The 19,567-nt window shown below is 36.8% G+C and overlaps 2 protein-coding genes across 5 annotated transcripts in view; one reads left to right on the forward strand and one right to left on the reverse strand.

Annotated features, from left to right (window-relative positions):
* The first annotated feature begins 8,395 nt into the window (after positions 1–8,395).
* Positions 8,396–14,541, forward strand: LOC111405785 (BRCA1-associated RING domain protein 1-like). 4 transcript variants are annotated; one of them, XM_023034819.1, is made up of 13 exons: positions 8,396–8,663; positions 8,777–8,830; positions 8,944–9,005; positions 9,655–9,750; positions 9,861–9,976; positions 10,636–10,911; positions 11,085–11,185; positions 11,539–11,725; positions 11,819–11,928; positions 12,555–12,645; positions 13,044–13,209; positions 13,548–13,666; positions 13,978–14,541. In XM_023034819.1, exons 1-13 carry the CDS (start codon positions 8,584–8,586, stop codon positions 14,320–14,322), a joined length of 1,803 nt encoding a protein of 600 aa, XP_022890587.1. In that variant the 5' UTR covers positions 8,396–8,583; the 3' UTR covers positions 14,323–14,541. The 4 variants fall into 4 exon arrangements, with proteins under 4 accessions (XP_022890587.1, XP_022890588.1, XP_022890590.1 ...); XM_023034820.1 differs by lacking the exon at positions 8,777–8,830; XM_023034821.1 differs by lacking the exons at positions 8,396–8,663; positions 8,777–8,830 and adding an exon at positions 9,515–9,545.
* Positions 14,542–18,327: 3,786 nt separating this feature from the next.
* The window catches only part of LOC111406652 (girdin-like), a 5,411-nt gene continuing 4,171 nt past the window's right edge, over positions 18,328–19,567 (reverse strand). Inside the window, exons 3-4 of the mRNA XM_023036039.1 lie at positions 19,025–19,145; positions 18,328–18,437 (exon numbers count right to left, since the gene is read on the reverse strand). Of these exons, the coding sequence (XP_022891807.1) occupies positions 18,328–18,437; positions 19,025–19,145 (231 nt within the window). The remainder of the gene's footprint in view (positions 18,438–19,024; positions 19,146–19,567) is intronic.

A 19,567-nucleotide genomic window follows, 5' to 3' on the forward strand; every position in this document is an offset into this window, starting at 1 on the left:
AAATGAAGACGAAAAATCAAAAATGGGGAAAACAGTATTTCCCTGATCAAAACGGTGGCTGGGACGGAAAGCTGAGCCCGACATCATCATTGCCAGGAGGGGAGGGAAGGCGGGCCAAGATCTCTCTCAACATGGCAGACTGCTGGGTTTGCTCCATCTGCATGGCCTGAACCCTCGTCTCCAAACTCCCTAGACGGTCCCAATACTCGTTTACCCACCATTGTATATCGTCTATCCAGCCAACGTACATGCCCAGACACCCGTCAAAGGTACTCATCTGTTGGCGTGCTGCGATGGATTCAATGCTGGCAGTGGACGTGAAGTTTCGTGCAGATGCCATATCCGTCTGCACCTGCTGGATGGTGGTAGTTAGTGCCCCAAAGGATTGCTGAAACTGCTGCATGTCTCGGCTGTGTCCAGTCATAGTAGCAAACATCTGCCGCAATAACTGGGTGTCCACGTCAGGCTGTGGTGGTGGAGCCTGTAGCATTTCAAAGTCCTCAGTTGCTAGTCCCTCTGCAGCCTATTGTTGTCGCCAGCGCTCGTCTTCCAATTTCTGTTGATGTTTAATCCTGGCGTGGTCCTAGGCCTCGAGTGTGAGGCGTTTGATAAATGGACTTGGTTTCTCCGGTGCCTCCCCTGGTTGAACTTGTATGCCAGCAGCTCTACAAATTCTACTTATCAGGCTCGAGAAAATCAGTGATGTGTGCCTGTCACCCCATGCGCCTGTAACGTGTATCTGATTGTAAATGTAAGTGGCCAAGTCAATCTTGTTGCCCCGAACTAAGTGGTAGATGAAACCCACCTTCTGAGCTGTGAATGTCGTCCAATGGGAAATGGGCTCGATGTTGTCACAAATGAACAACCATAGAATGGCTATAGAAGGAGTGAGGTCAATCTGATACCAATCAGCAATAGGGAGCGGCCAAACATTTTCACGTCCCAATAAAACTTCTGCAACTTCAACCCAGTTGAAATCATGTGGGACTGGGACTACATGTGTCCAGGTGAGCTGATAGTAATCAATCATTAACTCAGGTGAAAACATGATCCATTTGCCCCGAACCCAAGTTTGATGCAGATGGTCGGATCCAGGTGTGTCTATTTCAGCATTGAAATTAGCATAGAATTCCCGCACCAAATTTTCATAGACGGGGTGTGGTCTTTCAATCACTTTCTCCCACCCACAGTTGTGGACTAAATAAACCAATTCAAAACCCGAAAAATCATCCAACTTAACTGGTCTCTCGGGGATGAGCGCCCATTCCCGGACAACATTGGCATAGCGAGCTGTTTGGTCTGAAGAAAGAAAATGTCGTACACCCCCTTCGGGTTCTCTAGTCCGGGCTGTGCCAGATGTGGAACCAACTTTCTCCTTTCCTTTTGATGTACATTTTGTAGGCATCCTGCAAAGGTATAGAAATAATAGTCAGTAGACTGCAGGTTTTTAAAAAAAATGATAGGGGGAATGAGAGAAGCGAGACAAATAGTTCACAAATCCCCCAAACTTGCTTCAACATGCATATTGAATGTCTTGGTGTGCACGTATCGAAATATGACATATAAGGTAGTGTAAATAGAATGCCAAGGTAAAAAACTAGAAATGGAGGCCGAAACAAGCACATTTGAAAAAAATTGGACCCATGACCACGTGCGCATGTTTGGCCCCAGACATCGTCGAAAAATATCGAAATGTCCCCAGGCAAGCTTCGGGCATATGAGAGTAGTCAATGAGATCTACCATATATTCAAATTTCAAAGCAAATGGACTTCGTTTGGTTTGTCATATAATGGAGTAAAGTAGGGGATGTAAGGTGCCGTGACATACCGTGTGCTTACGCGTTGCAAAATGGATGTGATGTGATACATGGTCTTTCAAGTGGTTGTGACTGTGGTAACATGCAAATGTCAAGAAAACATGCTCAGGAACATCTAAGGAAGGCAAAATAACAAGTTAGACATAACTAGAGTTCCAAACAACCAAAATGTGTCAAGTGACTCATGATGAAGTGTGCGCTTTTGCCCCCAGACATCATCAAGAAAACTTGAAGTTTTCCTGAACAACCATCGTGCATATGAAAGTACTTAGTGTGGAGTAGCACATATTCAATTTTCATGCTCATTGGGCGTCGTATGGGTAATTAATGCAGGGGACGAAGTGGGTTCAGTGAAATGACATGAGCCTAACGCGTGTGCCTAAATGTGTGTGGTTGGTAAGTGAGTGTTTCAAGCTCAATTTCTATGGCATTTGATCACCACGGATATGGGAATGCGTATATTCAAATTGTCGAAGGCGAAATTGTGCAAAATGTACTAGAAATTTCACGTAGGTAATTCATTGAACATGTAGCATGCAAACTTTATAAACCCTATAAAATACCAATTCGATAATGTCCCTCTTATTCACAACACAATCCAAATGTAAAATATACAAAACCATCGATTACCTATTGCCCAAACTCCACAAACAAGCTTAAAATATGATTGGTTCGTTACGAAACAAATATAAAGAAAGTTATAGAGAGGAAGGAAAGAGAGATTACCTTGAAGTCTCAATGGAAGTGTGGAGTAATGAAATAGCACGCCAATGGGAGGAGAATGACCGTGTAATGTGCGTGAGAGGCATGTGTGAAGGTGGTTGTGCGATGGCTAAGGGAATAGGGAAAAATGGGGGAGGGCTATGGCCCAGTCATGGTTTAAAACCATGACCGAGCTCTACTATGCAACCGCATAGTACAATCCTATACGGTCGCATAGTACAATACTATGCGGTCGCATAGTAATAGACTTTGGCCCCTTTTAACTTTCGGTAAGTGTCTATGTGGTTGCATAGACAAAATTTTTTTTTATATCTAGAAATGCGTGAACCCTACACCCAAACACCCAAAAATCATTTCAAACTTACCGACCATGTGTGTAATGCCTAGAAAATTATAGGAACGATAATCTGATCCTTATAACATGCATGTATGAACGTTAACCAAGAGAAATGCAAATGCGAAAATAAAAATAATTCTAAAAGTAATGTGAAAAGTAAGCTAATAGAAGGATACAGTGGGTTGCCTCCCACCCAGCGCTAGATTATAGTTGATAGCTCGACTTTACTGTATTGCGTCATTCTGGTGGTCTAAAATGAACGGTAGACTTTTCTTTTGAAAAATCACCGCCCCAATAGTGCTTCAAACGCTGTCCATTAACCTTGAATGTCCCCTTGCTGTCGTGAGTGATCTCAACTGCCCCATGTGGAAAAACCTGTGTAATAGTATACGAACTAGACCACTCGATTGCAGCTTTCCTGGAAACAGCTTAAGCCTAGAGTTGTAGAGTAGCACTTTCTGCCCTACCGTAAATTCACGCCTCTGAATGTGCATGTCGTGCCATCTCTTGGTGCGCTCTTTGTAGATTCTTGAATTCTTGTAGGTTTCCATTCTGAGCTCATCCAGCTTATTAAGTTGTAGGAGACGTTTTTCACCCGCAGCCTTCAAATCCAAATTCAATTTCTTCATTGCCCAGTAAGCATGATGTTCTATCTCAAGAGGTAAGTAGCATGCTTTCCCGAAAACCAGTCGATACGGTGACATTCCTATAGGGGTCTTGAATACAGTCCTATAGGCCCACAAGGTGTCGTCCAGTTTCTTAGACCAATCCTTTCGTGACGAGCTTACTGTGACTTCGATTATTCGCTTCAATTGTCTATTGGACACTTCGACCTGTCCGCTGGTTTGGAGATGATATGCAGTGGCTACACAATGTTTAAAGCCATATTTAGCCAACAATTGTTCAAACTGACGATTGCAGAAATATTTGCCCCCGTCACTGATTATAGCCCTCGGTATTCCAAAGCGGGTAAAAATATGTTTCTTTAGAAACTCAATCACCACCTTCCAATCATTGGTAGGTAATACAACGACCTCTACCCACTTCGATACATAATCCACAGCCACTAATATGTACTGATTAGAGAATGATGGGGGAAATGGCCCCATGAAGTCGATCCCCCAGACGTTGAATAATTCCACCTCCAGGATACTGTTCAAAGGCATTTCATTTCTCCTGGATATATTACCGGTGCGTTGACATGGGCCATACCTTTTCACGAATTCAAAAGCATCCTTAAATAGGGTAGGCCAATAAAAACCTGATTGAAGGATCTTCGCTGCTGTTTTCGAAGCACCAAAATGCCCTGCATATGTAGATGAATGACAATGTTCTAATATCAAAGGCACTTCTTCCTCAGGTACGCAGTGACGAATAATTTGATCAGCCCCTCGTCTATATAGAATGGGATCCTCCCAAAAATAATATTTCAATTCGAAGAAAAATTTCTTCTTCTGGTGACTGGAGTAATCAGGCGGCATGATAGACCTAGCTAAGTAGTTATCTATGTCCGCATACCAGGGTGCCTCCCCCATACCAAAAATCTGTTCATCTGGGAAGACTTCGTTGATTTCCACTGTTTCTGTCTGTTCTGTGGCCTCGAGTCGATATAAGTGGTCTGCCACCACGTTTTCACTGCCCTTCTTATCCCTGATTTCCAAGTCAAACTCTTGAAACAATAGTATCCAACGAACGAGACGTGGCTTTGCATCCTTCTTTTCCATTAAGTACTTGATGGCAGCATGATCTATGTAAACTATGACCTTTGACCCCACAAGAGATGATCAAAATTTGTCAAAGGCGCAGACAACGGCCAGGAGCTCTTTCTCTGTAGTAGCATAATTTAGTTGAGCGTCGTTCAAAGTCTTACTTGCATAGTAAATCACGTGAAATATCTTATTTCTTTGTTGTCCCAAGACGGCCCCAACAGCAAAATCACTGGCGTCGCACATTAATTCAAATGGCAGATTCCAATCCGGTGTGATGATCACGGGTGCTAAAATCAACTTCTCTTTCAAAGTGTTAAAAGCCTGTAGACACTCATCCGTGAACTCAAATGTGGATTCCTTCATCAACAAATAGCACGATGGTTTAGTAATCTTTGAGAAATCCTTGATGAACCTTCTGTAGAAACCGGCAGCCCGAGGAAACTACGAACACCTTTCACTGATGTAGGTGGTGGTAATTTCTCGATCACCTGAATCTTTGCTCTGTCCACTTTAATACCCTTTGCAGAGATTATGTGTCCTAGCACGACGCCTTCCTATACCATAAAGTGGCATTTCTCCCAATTCAATACCAAGTTAGTCTCCGTGTACTGCTGTAGCACAATACTCAAATGCTCCAAGCACTCATCAAACGAAGACTCGAACACTAAGAAGTCGTCCATGAATACCTCGATGAATTTCTCAATCATATCTGAGAAGATAGCCATCATGCAGCTCAGAAATGTTGTTGGAGCGTTGCATAAACCAAACAGCATCCTTCGGTATGCAAAGGTAAAGTAGGGGCAAGTGAAAGTTGTCTTCTTCTGATCGTCAGGTGCTACTGGAATCTGATTATACCCGGAATACCCATCCAGAAACATTAATGCGAATGCCCTGCTAGTCTCTCCAACATCTGATCAATGAACGGTAGTGAAAAGTGATCCTTTCGAGTAGCAGCGTTTAGTTTGCGGTAATCGATGCAAACACTCCATCCAGTCACTGTCCGTGTAGGAATCAACTCATTTTTCTCGTTTTCTATCATTGTGATATCACCTTTCTTGGGAACAACTTGTACTGCACTAATCCATGCACTATCTGATATTGGATAGATGATGCCTCCGTCGAGCAACTTCAATACCTCAGCCCTAACCACTTCCTTCATGTGTGGATTCAATCTCCGCTGACCATCAATGCTTGGTTTGAATTTTTCCTCCATGAGTATTTTGTGCATGCAAAGCGACGGGCTGATCCCCTTGATATCTGCAATCGACCATCCAATGGCTGTTTTATTCTCCCTTAGCACCCGAAGTAGTTTCTCTTCCTCTACCTCACTGACAGTACTTGAAATAATAATAATAGGTAGTGTAGAAGATTCCCCCAGGTAAGCATATCGAAGGTGTGGTGGCAGTTGCTTGAGTTCCAATTTGGAAGGTTGCTGAATAGATGGCACTGACTTTGTAGTCCTAGTTCCCAGCTCTTCGAAATAACGTCTGCGCATGTATGGCACTGACTTTGTAGTCCTAGTTGCTTGAGTTCCTACCTTTTGCTTTCAAATTGTTAATGGAAATTTATTTGCACATCTTAAAAAATTTTGACACTATAATTGCAATTAATCTTTTTTCTTTTTTATTTTATTTAAATATGATGGTGTATTCATCGTTTTACAACTTTTAATTGAAAAAATAGATGAAAATGATAATTATCGCAATAAAATGTAGAAAAAAAAGATGAAAAAGTCAAAAAATTAGAAGGTAGAGATGTTTTGCACAATAATATTGAAAGATAAGGACTTTTGTGTTAATCACCCTTATTAACATAGCCCTCCTGAAAGACACGTCTTGCTTCAAGTTTTTATTTCAAATTTAGAGGACGTTTGGTGAGAATTAAAATTAGATTTTTTAGTAAATTGTGAGAGAAGTTTTTAAAATGTGTTGTTAATATTGATTGTTTGACTTTGATTTAGTTTAAAATCATATTTTAATCTAAACCAAACATACTCTTAGAGGGTGTTTGGTGAGAATTAAAATTATATTTTTTGGTAGACTGTGATAGAATTTTTTTAAATTTGTGGTTGAAAAGTTGTGAACTTCATAAAAAATATGGTTAATATTGATTATTTGACTTTGACTTTGACTAAATAACAAATAATCGAAGAGAGCAACTCATTCTTGAAAATAGATCCAAGATTTATCGTGTAATTTTTTCCTTTACAATTTGGTACCTTGATGTTCGCGAAATTATTTATTCCGATTTAAAATCCGCCGCAAGTGTACAGTTCGTTAACAAGTAGTAAAATAGACTATGAGTCCAAGTATCGATCCCACGAGGATTGAATTAGTTCAAATTAATCTAGTACGACCTTAACCGAAACACGACAACCAAATTGAGGTTTTGTACTTTAACTAACAAAGTGTAATCGTTGATGCACTTATGAATGACGAATTATACTAAGTGCAAAATAACTTGGATGCAATTTAACTAGAATTTTATGGAATTAATAAATGTATTAACGCACTAGGATCACGAATCCCCAAGCAATACCCGTTCAATTATCAATTATGCAACTTTGACACACAATTCTACAAAAGATGAATCGATATTCCTATTTTAATTTAGCAATCTCTCTCGAACAATGCCAAACCTATCCCAATATATGATTCGACTATATTTCTATGACGAATACTAATATACCGACATGCATTATAATTTCACGAATATCCAATGATTCACACAAGGCATAGAGGTATATTTCTATCCCCTATCGGACCCTATGATGATTTATACTATATCGAACATATTTTCTTTCTTTCGAATGCATAAAACAGGCCACCACAATCATAAAATTACGTGCACAATAATCATATGAAAATAAAAACGCAATTAATCAATCAAATTCGGAACTTGTGTTCAAATACATCAAAAATCCAAAACAACAATTAAACGTGGTATTACAAGGTTCATCGATCTCCTAGCAGTAATAAATCTAGCCTAACATGCTAAAAGAATGAAACATAAAAATATTTAAAGAAACGATATCACCCGAATCAATCTTCAATCTCATCTTCACTTGGCGCGATGTTGTTCTCTTGTTCTATCCTTCGTTTCTCCTTCAAAATCTCCCAAAAACATGTAAAAACGACGTCCCCTACGTTCTGGTCGAGTTTTTGTATTTATAGGACCCTAAAAATATTGTTTTCATAAGAGTTTCGAAATAAAAAGGAAACTAAATTTTTCCTCGAGAATTGCTCTATGCGGTCGCATAGAGTAAATTTTTGGAGCATCTTTGTTTTCGATATGCTACTATGCGACCGCATAGAGGATAGTACTATGCGGTCGCATAGTACTATCAAATATGACAGATGTGTGTTTTGGTCCTTTCACTTGCATCATTCATTTCTTGGCATCTTCTCTTCATTCTTTTCATTTCTTCACCCCACGATATCGTTAATTGGTAATTGGCTTAATTGACTTCTCGATTTGTTCATCGGATCAACTTTTGGATATTTGCTCTTTGGTCCCTGAACTTTCACTTTGAATCATTTCAGTCTTTTTTCGCGTCTTCTCTCCTGAATTTCACCATGTTCATCGTTGTTTCCTACAATTCACAAATGTACGAGATTAAGTCACAATTCAATCATTTTGCTCGTTATTAAGTCATGTTTGTGATTTAAATAAATGTGTAAAAATACACTTATCACTTGACTTGAGTATCTCGATACAATTATCATGCTGGGAGAACTTTTAAGTGATCACAAGCTGTGCTTTCTCGAAATGAGTGAATAATAAGTAGACAACAATTATGATCCTACTAAATTATTATTTAAGATTTGGCAAACATGGACCTAAGGAAGTTGGAACGGCAAGAAGGTTGAATTTCATACGTACGTGAAAATGGGAAGAAGCTTTGCCAATTCCCTTTTTTGAACTTCAAACCAGCTAAAAAGCCCCAAACTTCAAACCTCAAAACCCTCAAGAGAGAAATAGAATTTCAATAAGAGTAATGTCGGAGATTCACAACACGCGAAACCCATTGGCTCTTCATTTTCAGAAACTTGGGCTGGAACTCAAATGCGCCCTTTGGTATATTAATCTTCCTCAATTGCTGTTATTTCTTCATATTTCATCGATGTATGCATTTTTTCCTGTAAACTTATGGAATTTTGTGTGATTTGTCTTGCATGTTGATGTTATAGTCTGAACTTGCTGAATAAACCCAAGTTGCTCCCCTGCAATCACATATTCTGCAAGTAAATTCTTTTCTATACGAATTTAATGTGCTTTTACTTTATTTCCTAGTCTTTTGGGGAATTTCTCGGCACTTTTCTGATTCAATTTCGTTTCATTTTTTTGTTTAATATAGGTTTTGCACTCCCCAATTAGGATCAGAATGCCCTACATGCACACATCTGTTTGTTGATGGAGGTATTAATTAATAAAGTTTCTTTACAATCATAATCATTCTTAAATCTTTCATTTTCATCTCAATTTGGGTTTGCAAAAAAATTAATTTGGATGCGGAATCAAATTTGAGAACCCTATAATGTAAAAATACGTGCGGGAGTTAGATATTCCTCTTCTTAATGCCATTAATAACTAATCAATATTAACTTTTTGAGGGATATTTCATCATTGGTCCCAAAAGTATTGTCTGCCTAGTAATTTGGTCTCCTAACATTTGGAAAGAGCAAGATGATTCTCAATCTTTTATTATAGTTGCACAAACTGTCCCCAAAGATAAAGATTGTCCAAATTTTCTTTAATTTATTATCTATTCTCATGGAAAAAGCTTCATTTCAAAATTTTATGTAACTACTCAAGTTGAGAAACAAAATTTAGCTTTATAATTGTGAAGATGTGAGAGTTGCATCACAATTTAACAGAGAACAGACGATTTTAGGTTCTGGGGACTAATTGCGCTTCTATAATGACAGGCTTTGGACTAATTTGCTACTTGGACAATAGGTTGGGGGCCAATAGTGCAAATTTTCCTAATATTTATTGTTATCTGATTATGGGACTCTCTACCAATCTAAATTGTTGTAATATTGGAATAAATTGATGCATGTTGCAGAGATGAGGTCAGTTCCACTCTTGGAGAATATCATTACCATTTACAAAAGCATGGATGCAACTTATAATTCTACTATCTCCCCACATTTGTCTAATGGTAACACCAGTAATAGATTATCATTCAAGCTATCATTATTTACACATTTTCTTGATCCCAATTCAATATGGGCAATGTGAATGTTACATAATCGGTATGATTTAATTCAGATTCTGGAAAATCATTGAACTGGTGCTGGGAATCAGTTACTAGCCTTGATGACAAAACAAGAAAGAAACTTGACGAAGTAGAACTTCAAGGAAGTGATCTAGGCAGCAGAGATGGGGTATGATTCAAGATTTCTAGTACATTAAATTGAAAGTACAACATCACTTCGTATCTTTTACAAATCTATGCATTTTATTCTACTTTTTTGCTTTTCTATTATTATTTGTATACTTTGTAATTCATAGCAAACTTCTCAAACTTAAGTGATGTGCATGTTCTTCCGAATAAAGTACAAGCTATAAAGTATGCACAGCTATTGAAGCATTCTTCAACAGGGGGAGCACCATTAGTATGTGCTGTATATGTATGATTGTTTAATGGTCAATTTTTAGTTTTTCTGTTTTTCTTCCTCTTTATAGAGGGCTTCTGATAAATGCCCTCTGTTGATAGTTGTTCTTTGCTTGACCGGTCCATTTTTCCATGATTTCCTATTAGTTGATCGTGAAAAGGCCTGGTAACAAAATTGAAGAAATTAAACCAAACCAAATTATCAAATCATATCAATCTATAGTTCAACCATGTATGAATCTTGCTAAGCTTATCTATATAGTTTTAACCATTAAATCATAAATTCTACCATAGAAATTTTCATGCTGTTGTAAAATTCAACTAGCAGAGTTTTTGAGCTAACGTGAGAAACATGTTAGTTCCTAAACATGTCAAATTGTTGTGGGACTATATCTTCTATCTTTAAGCTGCTGTCATTAACAAATGCAGAGTTCTGGAACATATAGAGCCAAAAGATTAGTCGAGGGTGATTTTGATACAGCTGCTGGTGAAATAGCTGATAGAAATTTCCATCAAGACCCATTGCACACAAGGGATGCCAAAAGACAAAAAAAACAAGATTATGGGTTGTCTAAATCAGTTGGTGAAGGATTAGCGTCTCCTTCTGACAACACAGCAGTTTCCAACCTTAATGGGGAACCCCGTGATGCACCGAACATAGACAGAATTGCTTGCTCCTTCTGTCATTCTTCTAAGCAGACAGAAGTAAGTTTCAACATGAATAATGTCTCTTATATTTTCTTTGTTATGCAAGTCTTATGCTATCGACTTTTTGTTGTCGCCATCAAAAAATTGTGGATTAGAGGTAAAATATATCTCTATATGTTTGAATCAGCCTTTGTTTCTTTGAACTAATTTTTTTTTCCTACATATTGTAGTGGACAGGACCAATGCTTTACTATGCCAAGGGAAAGCAAGTAGTAGGAGATGGTGCAGCTCTAGCTAAGGCCATTCCGGTCCATAGTAAATGTCTTGAATGGTATCCATGGGAATATGCTTTATTCTCTGAAATTGGATCTTGATGTTAGACTGATATGCTATAATCTTACAAGGGTAATATATATTATGCCAAATAGAATATTTCCCTGAGATAGAAGCTTCTTTTCCATCTCTGAGAAGTACTCTTGCCAACTGAAGACTTCTTCATATTAAAATGCTCTTTCCAATGCATGAACTAATTTTTTGAACCGTTATAGATAGCAGAGAGTTCTTGTTGATCCCAACTTGAGCCTGGATTTGGTTACATTGTTGTTTTATCTCTTGTTCTAAATTGATATACTTACCCTAGGGGACTGTATCACAATATTCAATATTGTAAATTAAATATTGCAGGACCCCTCAAATTTATTATGTCGGGGAAACAGCAAAGAATTTGGAGTCTGAAGTGGCAAGGGCTTCTAAGCTCAAGTGTAGTGGATGTGGGTTGAAGGGAGCAGCACTTGGTTGCTTTGTTAAGTCCTGCCGTAAAAGTTATCATGTGCCTTGTGCTGTTGAAATTTTGGATTGCAGATGGGATTGCGTATGTTGATTCTATTATGCACTCTTGATCTGTTGATATCAAATCCGAATTCCACTTTCCCTGAGCTTTATACATCATAAAACAAACTTGCAGGAGGATTTTCTAATGCTCTGTCCAACTCACAGCTCTGTTAAATTCCCAAGGGAAAAATCCAGATCTCAAGAGTTTGGAAGTGACAAAATGGATTCCTCGTCCACTAAAATGTATGGAGGCTTTTTTATTGTCTTTTATACGCGACCCTTTTTTTTCCCCCCAACAATTAGTAAATTTACTATTTGAACAAAATGTAGTTGCTTTTGGAGAAATCTTACTCTTTTTTTCCAATGTTTTGTTTACTTGTATAACTCAGGCGGTGGGACGTGAAAAGAGATTTGTGCCCTCCTTTGGCTAATATACCCAGGCTTTAAAGTTGCTTTTTGCCAAACCCAATACTGAGGAATTTGGGTGACAAATTCTTATTCTGAAACAACCAAGTCCTTTTTCATTTGTGTCAATTAATGTATTGTCAAATAATGGTTTGAGAAAATATATATTTAAGAAAGCCAAGGTCATCTTCGCGTTTCTCATGTTTTATGATCTAAGAACGTCTTATTGTAATATTTCTGAAACTTACTAAAGAATGATGCTCCATTTGAAGTCTATTGTAGGAATCTTTGACTGGTCTTCTCATATCTTTTAATGTCATGATAAAGAGTTCGGAGGTTCATCAAATCAAGTCATTTGACAAACTACAAATCATTATTTTAATTTTGGCCGGTTGAAATAGGCTATCCAGTTGCATTTATTGGCCATTTCTAAATTGATGTGAAGTCTTCTATCATGGGTGCAGATCCTCTAATGCGTTGAGATTTTGGGAAATGTCACCTACTGGACCAAAAGAATGGTTTTTCTGTGGATCTGCTTTGTCTTCAGAAGATAAGGTTGGTACTACTGAATATTAACTGTGATATAATAGTTGTGCAGAGCACCGGTAAAATAGGAAGATCCGAGAGATACTTTGTCATATTATTGATTCAGTTATTTGTAGTAATTGAAGTTCAAAATGCTTAATCAGATCTGAAGAAATGCTCAGACATCTCTCACTTGTAAAATATTTCTCTTTTTAGATTTGTACATTTAAAGTGATTTTTCTGCCCTTCCTTTTTCCTTTTTCCTTTTTCCCCTTTCCCCTTCTCTGGTAATTGAAGATAAATATGTTTGAAGAAGTGCCATTTTCACCTCAGATTAGCCATTTCACCATAGAGCTCTTGGTTTTATACCGTGCCCGAGTAGAAATGTCAAACAGCCTAATTATTCCCTTTTGATTTTGGGTATGCAGTATTTGCTGGTCAAGTTTGCTACCATGTCTGGAGCAACTGTGTTCAAGTTTTGGAACCCAAAAGTTACACATGTTATTGCAGCCACAAATGCAGAGGGGGCATGCAGTAGAACTTCCATATTTCTCATGGCAATTATGAGTGGATGTTGGATCCTTACAATGGATTGTAAGCCCCATGTACATATCAACTTATGTTCAAGCAGCAAGTTTGTTTTTCCTTGCTTGGCCATTTGGAGTTCCATTCGCTTGAAACATATATGACTTCAGCTATTTTGAGAGGAGTCAAATATTTTCCTCAATGATTTTTCTCCTTTTGACTGGGCATAATGATAAAAATCAAGAGTTGCTAAGTTATCAAATGACTTGTGCCATTGATTGGGCAATAACTGCATAGATCCACACTCAGAATGAACAAAGAAAATCTTGAAAGATATAATTGGATAATTGTTTTGTTTGACTTATTGATCATTCTAGCGATTTACCGTGCAATCCACTTATTTTCAGGGATAAAAGTTTGTATGGAAGCAAATCATCCTATGAATGAAGAACCATATGAAGTTAAACAGGACAATCACGGTTGTTGTGATGGCCCCAAAACTGGCAGACTTAGGGCATTAACTAATGTAAGAGTTACTAATTTTGCAAAAGAATGCATTCTGTTCACTGTTGTTATTACATTACATTTAGACATCATGTATTAGACCAGGAAAGTCACAGATGGGTAATTTTTCAGATTTAATGCATATCTACAGTTTTTGTTGTCTTATGAATGATGAGAAAAGAGACATTATATTGTTGTGATCTAGAGGTACTAGATTGTAGATTTTTTAGCTATATGTTCTCAATCACTTTGTTGAGAATCTCAACTTGTGTTGATGCATTCGTAACTAGAAAGCTAGCACTATGTGCTGAACAATTTTTTATTGTTACACAGGCACCAAAGCTTTTTCATGGTTTGAATTTCTATTTTACTGGGGATCACGTGCCAACTTACAAGAACGAACTTATAGATCTAGTTACAGTTGCTGGAGGTACGGTTATTGATAGCATGGAACAGATGATTGCACAAATGCAAGAGACTCGAACAACTTCTACATGTTTTTTTGTTTATAATTTTGGTTCCCAAGAAGGATGCATATCGGAAACAGCAAGTTCACCTTATATGCAAAGATTAGCAAAAGCACAGAATGTAGCCAAAAACCAAGATTCTCAGGTCATTCCGCACACATGGATTTTGGAATCAATAGCTGCATGTCGGTTGCTGCCTTCTATTTGCTGAGAATCCTATGCACCTTTCTCCTTTATTATGAATGACATAATCTCAGTTAGTTTGATTTTGATGTGCCCTAGGAATTGTTATGTAGGAAGATTTAACGGGAATGTCTGGGATGTTGTCCACTGTTTGATATATTGGACTGTAGATCTCTGTATATGGTTAAGGAATTTAAAGAAGTTATAATTTTGTCCAATGTCATTGTGTAGACTTGGTAATGTCCAATACATGCGTATATTACAGAATACAATCCTACAAGGACTGAATGGGCTTTGAAATGTTGGTTTGTTTGATAAATAATACTTGACAGACAGGATCAACAAGGAAAAAGTTCAAATCTTATCCAATGTTCTGTGCAGACGCAACAGTTTTGACTACTGCATACTAAAGCGTGCAACTTGAAAAAAAATATTGAATTATTTTTATGGAGATTCGTGCTTTTATACATTGCCCAATAATATTGTGAACATTTGATTTGTTTCACTTACATGAAAGATCACTTCACGATACTAACCCATCATTTTTGGTAGAAATTCATATCACGCTACGTAATTCTTTGGGTTGGTCCAATTATAGATCTCGTAAAATTTTGAGAAGGGAGCTGAAGATTAGAGAAGGGAAGCGATTAGACTGTATTAGCCACAACCACCCTACGCCATGAATGACATTGCAGCTTTTAGACTTTCAGATGTTGCTTGCTTCTCTTTTAGTGCTACTAGGTGACGGTTTCTTGTGTTGGTTTTTCCCCTACTAGTTTCACTAAGTAGCAAGTGATAGTTGTCACCTTTGGGATGGAATGGAGTTGACTCTTGAATTTTAAAACACGTGCATTGGAATGATGCCAACATTTCTCATGATGCATTATTATGCCAACGATCAATTTTGTCGTTGTAAGGATATTGGAATGGCTTTGGCAAGCTATGAAGACATAAATGATAAAACGAGAGAAGAAGAATATATTTATCTCCCACTAATTTATAGTCCATTGTACACAATTATAAAGATATTCTCTCGAAGAAAGTGGACACCAAATTTCGTTCTCGATTACATGGACTGAATCAATGTGGAGTGGTTGTTCTAATTTGAGACATCTGTCTTTGAAGTTGAGGACATTGAGCCCGTCGAGGGATGTCTCATATGGTGGTGTTCAAGGCTTTTGAGCGTTTACTAAGCTTGATACTTATTATATCTCTCATTATTCTTATTATGTCAAGTCTTCATGATCAGTAAGTTATTGTTATCATCTTGAAAGCCTAAATTAACTCATGGGACTGATGATGGTAGTGGAGTAGTGTAGTTGCAAATTTAATAGGCAGTAGGGAAAAAATCACGTTCAAAACATTATTTTTGATAAAAAAAAATGGTCATGAAACCGTTCCTCCTCGCAAATACCATCACCTATATCCTCCTCCATCTTTTAATTTCGGGAAATGATCTAATAAGCATCGGTGTCTAGCTTATATTAGGTATCGATAACATGGCACATAAATTAATTGATGAATCATTAAATTCATGAGACCTATCATTAATATATACACAAATCAATTATTGTGTCATGTACTTATTCCTTCAATTTCCCACGCAAACCAAGTACCTTGAAACAGTGAAAACCCTCGAACCTCAAAAAACACACGAAAATGAAGAAAGATTACAGCAATGTCGGAGACTCTGAACACGGGAAGGGTGCTGAAACCATGGGCTCTTCTTCTTCAAAAACTTGGCCACTCAAGTGCGCCTTTGGTATTTCCTCCATGACTCCATTATTTTTGGGTACCACTATTTTCTTTCATACTTTTTATATATTCATCCACTTTTAAAAATTAAATTTTGTTATATTTTAAATCCTATGTAAATTTACTCAAATAGACATAAACAAAATTAAATAAAAATATATAATTCTAAATTGATTCACTAGTTTTTATTTTCATTTATGCTTAATTAGAATCTTAATAGATAGAGAAAAATACATGAATATAATTATAGGTGATGGTGGCCCTAAATGTGATTTCTGTGCCAAGAATCATATCGGATTTTGAAAAATGCAAAATAGAATTTGATGCAGTTTCATCAGTTAATCAAGAAAGAACAATAATTGTAGCCAACAAAGTTAGTAAAATTTAGTTTGCTTAATCGAACTTTTTTCTTTTTTCTTTCTTTAGTCTTTGTTGTTTGAAACATTCTAATACTCAGAACTTCAATAAACAAATAATTTATTTCATGGTAATTTAATGTTCAATCAGTTCAGCTTTATTCTTATTTCATTCATTTGATTTAAGAATTTATGGTTTTAGGGATTGGACGAATCTATGGTGATAAGGATGTAATTAAAGTGAGATGAATATATAAAATTTATGTGGATATATAGTATTTAAATGAATGAATTTAATAAGGTTAAAATTGGAATATGATGTGGACGTAAATAGTTTTTTTAAAATTTTTATAATTTTATTAGGGATGAACTTATAGTGTAATGTACTTATAAAAAATGCGGATGGAAATAACAGTACTCTTATTTTTTCCGTATGATGTATGAATTACTTATAAGCTTATTAAATGTTTTGGTGGTCTGCACTTACTAAATAAACCCACGTTGCTCCCTAGCAATCACGTCGTCTGCAAGTAAGTGTTATATATTTGTGGTATAAATATAAAATGTGAAAGAAATAATCAAATTAGATAAAGTGTCAAAGTGGTGGAAAATGTGACATTTGTGTGGGACGTCAGGGGTTCGAGTCACTCCCCACGCAGATATTAAAATGTCTTGATTGGGGCCTTGGGGTCTTGGGCTTCCTTGACTAAAATAAATATTTTATTATTATTATTTAATGGGTAAAACTAGCCAGTATTTTCTGACTGTTTGTTTTTGTAACAACCCACTAACAGCTATTAAAACACCCACTACTCAGTCAATAAAATTCTGTATTAACATGGTGAAGACTGTTACTACCATCTTGCCTATATAAACCCATATCTCATTTTGGAAAAAATACACACAAAAAGACAATAGAAAAATCATCTTGCATCAACCTCCCTTTTCATATTCTGAATTTCTTATATTCGGGTTTTACATTTATTCTGGAGTACAATTGAGAGTTCTAGAAAAACCATTCGTAATTGCTGCACAAGTGGTTTAAGATCGTTGAATCCTGGGAGTGATTGTCCACGGAGGTCACAGCAATTATTGACGGGCAATTTCACTTTAGGACATCGTGCTGTCACGAGACTCGATCGGACGATAAGTTTTATATTTCTGCATTATATTGTTCAGATCACTACTGCAGCTAATTAATTTTTTCCAACAGTAAGTACTTTTTATTACGTTTTTGTGCGTGCATTTAGTTGTTTTTTTTGTCCTTTGTGTGGTTTATGTTCCTTTTTTTTGCTGTTCTTTGAAGTTTCACATTTACAGTATATATTTTTGTTTATGTAAATTTTAAATTCCAAAATCGAGCCAATTAGGAACAGAATCAGTTTGTTGATACTTTAATATAATCTTTGTTAGGACTTTATAGCACGGAGCATAAATATCTTTGGCTAATATTTTTTTTCATTATTCTTTCCTTTTCATCCTTGAAATAACGTAGTTTGACCCAAATAACACCTAGATGGGGGGTGAATAGGTATTTATGCTGAATTTTACAAATTAATTAATAAATGTAACAAGTCACAATTATTAATGTGTCCAAGTCTATTCACATGCTTTACTATCCTACGTTAAATTACCGGAAATAAGTAAATTGCAGAAATATAAAGACCACAGTTGTTTGATGACGGAAAACCCCCAATGTGAGTAAAACTCCGAGACCAAGCAAGTAATTTCCACTATACCAATCCAACAAGTACAAGTTCTGCCAAATTTCGTACCCAGTCAAACCCGCTGTTCCAGCATCACGATCTGCTATTGTAGATACTACTAGTCTCCTGGTAGCTTCTCGATTTACCTTCTGTAGCCCAATCTACTGTCCAATACAGCCTCCTAGTCTTTAACTGATTGTATCACCAAGTGAAATTTCAAGAACCTCTCTCAATCCCCCAATGAGAGAATCCGTTCCTCAAAGGATTAAGGAACCATGGTGTTTTGTCTTCGAGAACCCTGATGTTTTTCCCAAAAATAATGGTTGCTGAATTACAAAATTGATGTAGATGAAATCACCAATTAATTTCGCCTTGGATCACTTAGCCACAATATTTTGACCCAATTGCTCATGTAATTCCTTTACAAAACTCTTCCAAAGCTGCCATCAATGTTGTGAATATATATATATAATAAAAGTAGCTCTCAATTGTTGACTTTTCAAAGGAACTCCAAGTGATGGTATATTGGTTTTGTTATTTCCATAAAGCTGCTTAATTCTTGACTCCAGTAGCACGTGAATTTTATTCAATTCATTCCCAAATCTGCTTCGGTTTTTTCGTGAATATATATACCAAATTCGGGCCGAGCAGCTTTTAATTCCAACCCTTTTCTGCCTCAATTTCCGTGTAGTTATATCATCCAATTTCAGCAACCAAAGGCAGCCTTTTATTCCATTCCCAGGTTTTGTCTCCTCAATAGTAGTCGCCCTTTCTGCCTCCGTTTTGTGCGAATATATATGTTTAAATTCAGCAATTGACCAGCCCTTTCATTCCTCCAGCAATCTCAGTAATTCTGTCTCCCACAGATGTCGACACCAATGCGTAATGTATAAAAAAGATAATTCTTCCCAACCGGCAGCCGCTTCTTGTATCTCTCTCTTTATCCCAGGCGGCTCTACCTTTCTGTAGGCTTTAGAGGTATATATATAATTTTTGGCTGGCTCCCTTTCCATACAAAAACCAAACCCTAACAGCTATACAATATTGCACATCAAGCCTTAACTTTTAAACATGTTCAATTAAGTCCCTTTTTGTTCATAGAATACCAATTACAGTTTTAGACCTAACAATTTGTATTTCGTTCATCGGCGGGTTTCAATCAAATTTTACTAAAAATTCCCCTGAGTTTTGTTCATTGGCATGTTTCTAATCAAATTTGACTAAAATTTCATCTGAGTTAGGTTAATTGCACGTTTCCAATCAAATTTGAGAAAAAATTCATCTGCATTTTGTTCATCGGCGGGTTCCAATCAAATTTGACTAAAATTTCTCATGAGTTTACTTCATTGGCGCATTTCCGATCAAATTTGATTCAAATTTAAATTTGATTTTGTTTATTAGCGGGTTTCCAATCAAATTTGACTAAAATTCCGCTTAGGTTTAGTTTATTGGCGCG

Source organism: Olea europaea, chromosome 12 (assembly GCF_002742605.1).
Source record: "Olea europaea var. sylvestris chromosome 12, O_europaea_v1, whole genome shotgun sequence".
Taxonomy (NCBI): domain Eukaryota; kingdom Viridiplantae; phylum Streptophyta; class Magnoliopsida; order Lamiales; family Oleaceae; genus Olea; species Olea europaea.